The sequence below is a fragment of the Sebastes umbrosus genome, chromosome 21 (assembly GCF_015220745.1).
Source record: "Sebastes umbrosus isolate fSebUmb1 chromosome 21, fSebUmb1.pri, whole genome shotgun sequence".
Classification (NCBI taxonomy): Eukaryota; Metazoa; Chordata; class Actinopteri; order Perciformes; family Sebastidae; genus Sebastes; species Sebastes umbrosus.
The window spans coordinates 1,813,736-1,823,772 of record NC_051289.1 but is presented as its reverse complement, the minus strand read 5'-3'; the positions used below and the strand labels follow the sequence as shown (position 1 = coordinate 1,823,772).

Here is a 10,037-nt window from a genome sequence, read left to right as displayed (position 1 = left end):
GTTAAAAGTGGTGTGAATTAATATTTATTTTTATATATATATATATATATATATATATATATATATATAAATAAAACTCAGAATTAAATTACATTTTTTTTAATTAATTTAATTGTGATCTGCATCAGTTTGTAGTTTTTACTTTTATATAGTCAATTATTAATTTATCAATAAAAAAAGTTCCACTGAGTAATGAAAGTAGCCAGTAGTGACAGAGTGAGGTGGACCTATTATCTGCTTATCATAATCATATATAAGATTAGAATCTAGTTGTTGTCGTGTTTCCATCATGCCAGCTGGTGTTGTGACTCATTTCCTTCTCTCCGCCGCTCCTCCCTCCAGTCTCCGTGGTGACCATCGACAGCGGCAGCCCTCGTCCCGTTGAGTCGCCCTCCAGCTCGAGTCACATGACGTCATACCAGAATCCACTGTGTCCAGCTGATCTACAGGGGCAGTTAACGCCCGGAGCGCCGGGTCCTGGTTACTACTACTACTGCTATTACCAGGTACTTTAATATTACTCCTCAAGTTCTTATCTAATCAGAAGTAACACAACTACACAGTGATCTGGTGTAAAGATGTTCCAATACCATGTTTTCCTTCCCGATACAAATACCTGAACTTGAGGTATCGGCCGATACAGAGTACCGATCCAATACCAGCGTGATAAAAAACATAAAGTTATCATTATTTTGTTTTAATTTATTTTATTTAACAAATGTGTCAAACTACCTGCAATCAGTTCTTCTTCGCTGCTCTAAAACAGTAGTTGCCAGAGGCAGCCATGATATATCCAGGGCGACAGCACAGTGAAGGCTGCTGTTTTGGAGCGGAGAAGAAGAATTGATTTCCGGTTAAACAACTTGATTTTTTTCTGGGTTAATAATTCTGGGTTCGGTGCGTTGACTGGCATACTCGCCGATACCCGATCCCGAATTTTGGGCAGTATTGGATGCATTTCCGATACTGGTATTGTTATCGGAAGAACTCTAATCTGGTCTGGTCCTCTCGCTGCACAGTCACTACATGCGTGAGCTTGTTTGGAATCAACTTCATTGTCAGATCTGAATCTGTAAACCAAATTTAGTTTGAAAAAGTAATGTCTATATTATTGTCCAAAATATATATTAATATACAATCCAAAAGGGGCTTCACCATCTGTTCAGCATACAACACCCTCTGTCCTTATGGTGCGTTCAGACCAAGAGCCAAGCAAACTTAAATGTATTAGTTTTAAAAAATACAATTGACTGTTCTGATTGCAGAATAATGTGATTGTTGGGGCCTTGTGAGGGGAGGCAGGGAGGAGGTCGGGAGGGGGGGGAGCTAATGCAGCGAGCCTGATGTAAAGCTGATGTGAGTCAAAGGGAAGGTATCAGTGGGAGGGAAGGACGAGTGAATGGTGGGACGGGAGGAAGGAGGAACGGGGAGTGGACAATGCTGCTTTACTGCTCTGTGATTGGTGGCTGCTGGGCCATGTGCTGACCCCTCTCAAACTGTAGCCCAACTAGGGCTCCCACATACATTCATACACACACACACACACACACACACACACACACACATATAAAGCGGCGTGGAGCCTTCTGTTGAGTGGCAGGGACATGTGAGCTCCTTCACATTTGCTATTCTGGGCAGGGGAGGGGAAAACGAGGAGGGACAGGGCGAGGCGGGGGGGAGCAGAGGGTCTTTTCTCTTTCTGCATGTGGCTGAGCCATCGTGAGGAGCTGCTCATGATTTTGTCTCGTGTTGTGTAGGCTCCTAGTGTGCGTGGCCATAGCAGTCTTGTGTTTTATTCCCACTTTAGGCCGGAGAAGATGGGGTGCTGCTTTAGTAAGGAGCTCAACCCCGGCCTGCAGAATGAGAGGAGCAGTCTGTTACGGCCCCCGCTCCACGATGGGCTGAATGAGGTCACAGACCGGGTCAGGCAGCACGCCGCGGCTGTAGCGCAGCATGTGTGCTTGGACGAAGAGGAGACATGTGTGGCAGACGGACCGGCCCTGAGGACGCCTCTGGAAGATGAGGAAAGACCTCCAGAACTGGACAACAACGTTAGGACAGAGGCGGTCAGCGGGGACGGCACCACGCGGAGTGACGGGGATCTTAAACCAGCCAGCCCACACGAGGAGACGGAGGCTATTATTATCACAACCAGCACAAACGTACATACAAACACGGACACAGAGCCAGGCATGACACATGCCGCTAGGCCCAGCTGTGAGCCGGCGCCGTATATGGAGGTGCCCACACAGAGTCCAGCCAAAGCGAAGATTCTGGAAAATGCCACACTCAGGGCGTCATGGTTCCATCAGCAACAGGACGGGCAGAAGCACAAGCCGGCAAAAAGTTGGTTATCCTCTCGCTCTGCTAAGTGCCAGGGCAACGTCCCAGAGAGTGAGGCGTCACATGACCAGCCGCAGCCGCCACTGGTCAGCGCGTGTCAGGAGACACAGCGGGATTCCCCCAGAGCCAAGCTGGAGGAGGAGGAGGAGGAGGAGGAGGAGGAGGAGGAGGAGGAGGAGGAAGGTGAGGAGGTCTGTGTCACTACAACAGCACTGTGTCAAGGTTTTGAAACAAGGAGCTTCTACAGCATATGTTCCATCGACGCTGATGACCTTGAACATGACCACGACCACAGCCAGTCCCAAACAGCTGGAGCAGCACACTCACTGCACACAGCTGCAGTAGAAACTCTGCCGTGCATACTGGAGTCTCCGGTCTCCAGCCAGTCACACACACAGGCACCAGCTGCCTGGGACCAGATCTGTGTCACAGAGTCTACAATGACCAGCCAGTCACGTGATGAGGAACCAGCGCCAGTCCAATCACACTCAGACAGTCCACTCACCTTACCTCATCCTGTTGCATCCCCACAGCTGGTAGACGCTCCGTGTGACCCGCTGCCTCCGTCCAGCAATCAAATAAACAGCGAGGAACCTCAGGCGTCCACACCAGACGGCTCACAGCCTGAAGATCTGAACCGCCAGACAGCTACAGATGAATCCAGGGATGACATGTTGATGAGGTCACACGCAGATGATAGTGCATGTGTGGAGGAGGAGGAGGAACTTGTGGAGGGATCAGAGGAGGGGGTGAACTTGGGGGACCACGGAGCAGCAGAGGAGGAAGAGTTGGATCAGAGCCTTGATTCTGACTTCAACCCTCTGGACGATCATCTGCAGGAGTCTGACCTGTCAACAGAGCAGCACATGCAAAGTGTACAACCAGCAGCTGAAACTCCCGAACTGGACACTTCCAGTTCTTCACAGCTCGACCTCAACCTGGAACCGCTGCTCAAGGAGGCGGTTGTTTTGCCTCCGTCTGGAGGACAGATCGAGGTGGATAAGCAGAGTGAGGCTATCCCTGTGAGTGTCAGCAGAGGCCACACTGAGGAGGGCGACGTCGGAACAGCAGATACGACTCTCACCGAGGTGTCCTCCGTTTCCACCATCTCCGCTGCAACATCACTGCCCGTCGAACTGACCGCCTTCTCTCGCCACACAAACCTGACACCTCCCTCAGACTTAAAAACCACATCTCACCAGCGAGACTCCGACAAATTAGATGTCAATTCAAACGATCCAGTGTTTGAACTGAGCAGCATTGAGCCTCCTAGTCAGGATGTTGAAGCTCCACTCACTGAATCTGAGCACATTGATGATGGGTGTGACGACTGTGACGAACCACTCGACAGCTCTGATGTGGAAGTCGAAGGTGCCGTGGCGTCAGACGAGTCTTTTCAGGGTATCTTCATGAGCGGTGATGTCAGACAGGCTGTCAACAACATAAACCTAGAAATCTGTCAGGACGGCAAACATGTTGAGAGAGGTGATGCTACAGATGTTTCACCTGAAACAGCCTCTCACCTAAGTGACCCGTTATCAGAGCATTGTGACGGTGGCCTAGATTTATTAACCTCTAGTGTTTGCTCTGACTGTATGAACCCTGAAGTCGCCATCGGCCTGCAGCACGACACTGCAGACTGTTTAACTCAACCTGGAGATTCATCAGATGAAATCCACTCAGAGGAAATGAATGAGATACAGGAGGAGACATCTGTACCTGACAGTGATATTCCTCCAGAAACTCCCATTATTCCAGCTACTGAGACACCGCCCCACGGCGCCGAGGTCGATACCAGCATCTGTGACGACTCCCATGTGATTCCTGATGACTTCCGCTGTCCAGATGACAAACCCTCGGGTTTGGAGGACCCCACCGTGACCTCTGTGGACCCAGAATCAGATTGATGCTTACGCCTCTACGCCGTCATACGAGATTCACTTCCTGGGTCACGAGCCGTCGGCGACTGCTGAGGAGGGCGAGAGAGAAGGCGGGATGAGGGAGATGGTGTCTGAGCTGCTGGGAGAGGATGCGGACTCCTCCGTCTGCCGGCTCTACCCCCACCCCTGGATCAAGCTGGGTCTGGAGGAGACCTGCGGGGGGTGGGCCCAGGGCGCGTCCGAAGACGAGCCCAGCCAGGGCGAGAGCACGACGGGCGCCGACGTGGAGCAGATCCCAGCCGGGGTCTCGGAGCTGCAGCAGTCTATGGCTCTGCTGGGAGCCTACCCCTACAGCACAGTGATGCCTCAGGGACGCTGTGTGTGGGACTGGCACACAGACTGCACTCAGTCTGTAAGTGTTCACGCTGGGAAAGCATTCACTTTAATGTATAAATTATATTACTTTGATGTGATTCTGTCAGGGAAAGAAAGACTTAGCTGGGCACACTGAACAGGACCAAAGGTTCAAGGTTCTTTATTTGTCAGTTTCAGCGAAGCAGTCATTGTCAATGAAAATCTCAGGTTCCTTCAACAATGCTCATAAAATATTTATATTAAAGGGGAAATCACACAAGTAAATGTAAAAGCAAATGATAATCTAAGGCATAAAATAGTGCAGTTAAAATAAATACAAACATAAAAAAGTATAAAATAGTAATGTTAATATAAATTTGGTAAACTACTGGAACTGAAGCAGAGTCTTAAATACATAACGAGTGGTCATTGTTCAAACAGACGTCCTTGATTCAGTCACAGATTTTTAAGAATGAGAGAAAAAACAGTAATAATGTGAGTACAAAGACTTGTTGATATAACGAGGTTAAGTTGATTCAGAGGGTTCGTTATCTGAAGAAGACCTTGTTAGATGAAGAGTAAAGTTGAATCAGCTGTAATGTGATTTATAACTGAGAGTAAAATCAAGAAGATGTTTTCTTCCACATTGCTGTAAACATGCCTGACCAGGTAACAACTCACCTTTTCTCTTGAAGAAGTCATGCCATCATATAAATTAGGGTTAGGTCTGGTATTCTGTCACTGTGCACCATTGTTTGACCTCCCTGCCACTGTAAGCAAATTTCCTTTTCTTATGAGGCAATTAATACAATTGTTTTGTTTTGTTGGTGTTTGGTCCAACATGCATACATTTCGTGAGATGAAATGGCATTTAGCTCTGTGCATTTAATTCAGTACTCTCTATTACACCTTTTAATGATTTAATGAGAACATTTTCTGTCTGTTCTTGACCTGAACACACCAGTTATTGTCTGTTGTTAACATTTGTATTAATTTGTTCTTTGCCACTCGTGTTTTTTTTATTTTTTTAAAATCATATAAATACATCTGACTTTCAGGGTTTCCGCCAGAAAAGTTTTCTAGAGTACCGGCGGCAAAAACTCTGAGGGGCGGCTTGCCACTAAGGTCAGCCCACGACCTCCGTGAGGGAGCTAACTGCGGGATTAACGGGCCAAGACGTGGGAACTTGGCCTGGGAGTTGTAGCATTTATTAACGTTACGTCTCTCTCTCTCGCTAACATTACGGGCCGCCTGGCCGAAGCCCGTCTTGACTCGTAACCCCGAAAGACACAGTCTCTTCTGTTTCTGTTTCTCTTGACCGCACACAACGACGCTCGCTGACGTTAAGCATACACCCTATATGCACTGACTCATTCCTTAAAGGAGTTTGTTACCTGTACAACACATTTTAGTTTAAAAACATCTTAAAAACACATAAATCCCTGATGACTCGGCCTGGCGGGCCGCTGGGCTAGCAATACGCTGGCGGAAACCCATGGCTCAACTTTCATGTTAGATTAATATTGTGCACATTGTGTGTGTTTTTGTTTCAGGAACCCGTTGCTGCTCCCAGCCTTAACCCCAACGCTGAGGCATGGACCAATCCCAGCTTTAACTTGGACGTCCCTAGCCCCGCCTACCTGCAGGCTCAGCAGCCATGGCTGCAGTTCCCCGCCGATCTGACCAATCAGGAAGGTATGCAGCAGTTCCCTGCCGATCTGACCAATCAGGAAGGTAGGCTGCAGTTACTGAGTGACTAAACCCCCTAAACATGCTGTCTTCAATGTCAGATTTAATCAAATTATTATTATTCTCCATTCCAGGGGTTATTTTGTGATTTATTCTGTGAACAAGTCAAAAACAGCATTACTGGATGAGTGTTATTGTCTGTAAATGGTGGTTATGGTGTGGTGTTCTGTTTATATGGTGTGGTGTTATTAAGATGCTGTGGGGATGATTTTCAGGATACGAGCCAGAGTTCCAGCTGGAGAACATGGTCCTGTCTGAGGCCGTGGTTGAGGCCGATCCCAGCGCACCAGAGTACCAGACGCTGCCTGCCGAAGCTCCGGTAGTTAATGGAGAGCCCATCGACCCTCCTGTCACAGGTATCAGTCCACATCAGTGATCGAGACATCTCTAAAAGTTATATTTGCTCCCTTTTTTTCTGCTGGTCTGATCCTTTACTCAAAACCGTGATACGATCCAAACTGTGAGTTTTATGATCCGTTGCACCTCTAAACTGTAGTTCTGGTACACCAACGTAACATGAACCTCAGTTTTTATAAAGCAATGACTCAGCTCGGATATGATCATGACTTTCTTTGATTTCAGACGAGGTCAGAGAAGAGCTGAGGAGCGTTCTGGAGTCCTACCTGACCAGGTAACGACGCACCTTTTCTTTTCTCCCTGGAAGTCATGTGATCATGTAATATAGCTGACCACACGTGGTCTAAGCATAAAAAACTAAATTCAAAATGTAACACACGGTGTTGCCAGTGGTTATCACTGTCGCCTCACAGCAAGAAGCTTGCAGTTTCAAACCCGGCTTTCAAACTGGGTTTGGTGCTCTGTTGGTATTCTAGCTGTCATTGTGCAGTATTATTTGACATGTCACCTCCTTTGGTAACCCCTCCAAACACTCCTCAATAGAGCTCTCCTCCTATGTCCCTCCACAGGGAGCACCTTGGCAACGACCTGTACCTCAACTCCCAGATGGACAGCGACCAGTACGTCTCCATCGCCACGCTGGCCAGCCTCGACAAGATCAAGAGTCTCAGCTCGGACCTGGACCTCATCGCCGACATTCTGAAATGTCAGTGTTTGCATGTTTTTACCACCAAATGTTGATAATGTCATGCTGCGAGTAGCTTGTACTCTTAATCTGGAGTTTGTATTGGTTTTATGATAATAATTGTTTTCAATGGACACGTCTGTTAGGAAAAATAATGGGTTGATTGTGAGATTTCCATTCCGGCAAAACTCAGGGATATCACATTATTTATATTTCTCTGTATTATCTCTTAACATTTACATTACTCAGACCTGTTTATGATACAATCTAGACAGTTTCAAGACAGTTTTAAAGTTTAGAGAGATAAATGTGGATCATGGTTGTCCTGAGACATTCTGTCCTCTCATTGGTCGACAGCCCTGCCGCTGGTCCAGGTGGCTCCGTGTGGACAGAAGGTCCGGCCCAGTCAGAGTCGATGTGTCGTCATCCTGCGTGAGATCCCCAACACAACACCTCGGGAGGCAAGAGACCCCGCCCACCACGCCAAACACAACCTCCTCTTTGCTCTCCCCTCCCCTGCTGATCCTCTAATGTCTTATTTTGTCCACAACTCAAAAATATTCATTTTATTGTCATAGAGGAGTAAAGAAACCAGAAAATATTCACATTTAAGAAGCTGGAATCCCTCTCCTTAATGTTTCCTGTTGTACTGCTGGAGGTAGAGGCTCTGTTTGACAGGGAGAACCTTAATGTTCCTGTTTTACTGCAGGAGGTGGAGGCTCTGTTTGACAGGGAGAACCTTAATGTTCCTGTTGTACTGCAGGAGGTAGAGGCTCTGTTTGACGGGGATAACATTAATGTTCCTGTTGTACTGCAGGAGGTAGAGGCTCTGTTTGACGGGGATAACATTAATGTTCCTGTTGTACTGCAGGAGTTGGAGGTTCTGTTTGACTGGGGGAACTTAATGTTATTGTTGTACTGCAGGAGGTGGAGGCTCTGTTTGACTGGGTAACTTTAATGTTATTGTTGTACTGCAGGAGGTGGAGGCTCTGTTTGACAGGGAGAACATTAATGTTCCTGTTGTACTGCAGGAGGTGGAGGCTCTGTTTGATGGGGAGAGCCTTAATGTTCCTGTTGTACTGCAGGAGGTAGAGGCTCTGTTTGACGGGGAGAACCTTAATGTTCCTGTTGTACTGCAGGAGGTGGAGGCTCTGTTTGACGGGGAGATCCTTAATGTTCCTGTTGTACTGCAGGAGGTGGAGGCTCTGTTTGACTGGGAGAACTTTAATGTTATTGTTGTACTGCAGGAGGTGGAGGCTCTGTTTGACGGGGAGAGCCTTAATGTTCCTGTTGTACTGCAGGAGGTGGAGGCTCTGTTGACGGGGAGAACTTTAATGTTCCTGTTGTACTGCAGGAGGTGGAGGCTCTGTTTGACAGGGAGAACTTTAATGTTATTGTTGTACTGCAGGAGGTGGAGGCTCTGTTTGACGGGGAGAACTTTTAATGTTCCTGTTGTACTGCAGGAGGTGGAGGCTCTGTTTGACAGGGAGAACTTTTATGTTCCTGTTGTACTGCAGGAGGTGGAGGCTCTGTTTGACAGGGAGAACTTTAATGTTCCTGTTTTACTGCAGGAGGTGGAGGCTCTGTTTGACGGGGAGAACTTTAATGTTCCTGTTGTACTGCAGGAGGTGGAGGCTCTGTTTGACGGGGAGAACTTTAATGTTCCTGTTTTACTGCAGGAGATGGAGGCTCTGTTTGACGGGGAGAACTTTAATGTTCCTGTTTTACTGCAGGAGGTGGAGGGCTCTGTTTGACAGGGAGAACTTTAATGTTCTGTTTTACTGCAGGAGGTGGAGGCTCTGTTTGACGGGGAGAACTTTAATGTTCCTGTTTTACTGCAGGAGGTGGAGGCTCTGTTTGACGGGGAGAACTTTAATGTTCCTGTTGTACTGCAGGAGGTGGAGGCTCTGTTTGACGGGGAGAACTTTAATGTTCCTGTTTTACTGGCAGGAGGTGGAGGCTCTGTTTGACGGGGAGAACCTGCCAAAGTTCCTAAGCTGTGAGTTTGTGAGCAACGACAAACTGGTTCGTCACTTTCGAATCAGAAGCTGACGCACAACAGGTAAAATACTATTTCTATTAATAAAGCTCTGAATGTCTGTTTGTCAGGTTTATGACGTCAAACACCAAAAAAAAAGTGATTCATCTGATTAAATGAGTCCAGCTGTGGCCTATTCTCATGAAAGTGATATAATTATTTCTAATCACCGAAGTGATGCTATTGATGTTGATAGTTTAGAAATTTCCGTTAGAATAGGCTGCCGTGTAACAGGAAGACTATTAAACGTGATTTATATTTTAAATCAAAATGATTCAACCATGCGTGTTACTGTCTGTGTGCGCGTCATCAGGCCTACAGGTACCTCAGAGAAGATGTTCGGGAGTTTAAGGGAAAGCCCATCATGGTGAGGATAAAGGCCAAAACCATGGCAGTCACTTCCTTCGCTCCAAAGAATGGCTACAGACCCGCTCAGCTGGACCAGTGTGGCAATCCTTACAGCTCCTACTTCCCCCAAAGCACCTACCCAGCAGCCCTGCCCCACCCAGCAGATGTATGACTTCCCCAATGAGGGGTGGGCTCCGGCTGCCAGAGGATACCAGGAGTGTGCTGACGTGAGTCCTTCTATGTTGAACATTGTATGAAGTTGTAGGCTTTATTATTGCATCGA

General features: G+C 47.4%; 2 protein-coding genes across 4 annotated transcripts; both read left to right on the top strand.

The window, feature by feature from the left end:
• The first annotated feature begins 368 nt into the window (after nt 1-368).
• Nucleotides 369-4,278, top strand: LOC119480512. The gene is made up of 2 exons (XM_037756829.1): nt 369-506; nt 1,808-4,278. The coding sequence occupies exon 2, from the start codon at nt 1,818-1,820 to the stop codon at nt 4,248-4,250; it is 2,433 nt and encodes an 810-aa protein (XP_037612757.1). The 5' UTR covers nt 369-506; nt 1,808-1,817; the 3' UTR covers nt 4,251-4,278.
• Nucleotides 4,279-4,300: 22 nt separating this feature from the next.
• LOC119480513 (la-related protein 4B-like) lies at nt 4,301-9,787 on the top strand. Of its 3 annotated transcripts, XM_037756831.1 has the most exons (8): nt 4,301-4,635; nt 6,131-6,311; nt 6,542-6,682; nt 6,909-6,957; nt 7,253-7,389; nt 7,726-7,829; nt 9,319-9,430; nt 9,720-9,787. In XM_037756831.1, exons 1-7 carry the CDS (start codon nt 4,339-4,341, stop codon nt 9,418-9,420), a joined length of 1,011 nt encoding a protein of 336 aa, XP_037612759.1. In that variant the 5' UTR covers nt 4,301-4,338; the 3' UTR covers nt 9,421-9,430; nt 9,720-9,787. The 3 variants fall into 3 exon arrangements, with proteins under 3 accessions (XP_037612759.1, XP_037612760.1, XP_037612758.1); XM_037756832.1 differs by lacking the exons at nt 9,319-9,430; nt 9,720-9,787 and adding an exon at nt 8,777-9,041; XM_037756830.1 differs by lacking the exons at nt 9,319-9,430; nt 9,720-9,787 and adding an exon at nt 8,078-8,335.
• The last annotated feature ends 250 nt before the right edge of the window (nt 9,788-10,037 follow it).

What these genes read in the sequence shown, in the direction of transcription:
- LOC119480512 (XM_037756829.1), top strand. Translation starts at nt 1,818, where the DNA reads ATGGGGTGCTGCTTTAGTAAGGAGCTCAACCCCGGCCTGCAGAATGAG.
- LOC119480513 (XM_037756830.1), top strand. Translation starts at nt 4,339, where the DNA reads ATGAGGGAGATGGTGTCTGAGCTGCTGGGAGAGGATGCGGACTCCTCC. An exon ending in CATCGACCCTCCTGTCACAG is followed by an intron (nt 6,683 to 6,908) that starts GTATCAGTCCAC and finishes CTTTGATTTCAG; the next exon opens with ACGAGGTCAGAGAAGAGCTG. An exon ending in CTGGAGTCCTACCTGACCAG is followed by an intron (nt 6,958 to 7,252) that starts GTAACGACGCAC and finishes GTCCCTCCACAG; the next exon opens with GGAGCACCTTGGCAACGACC.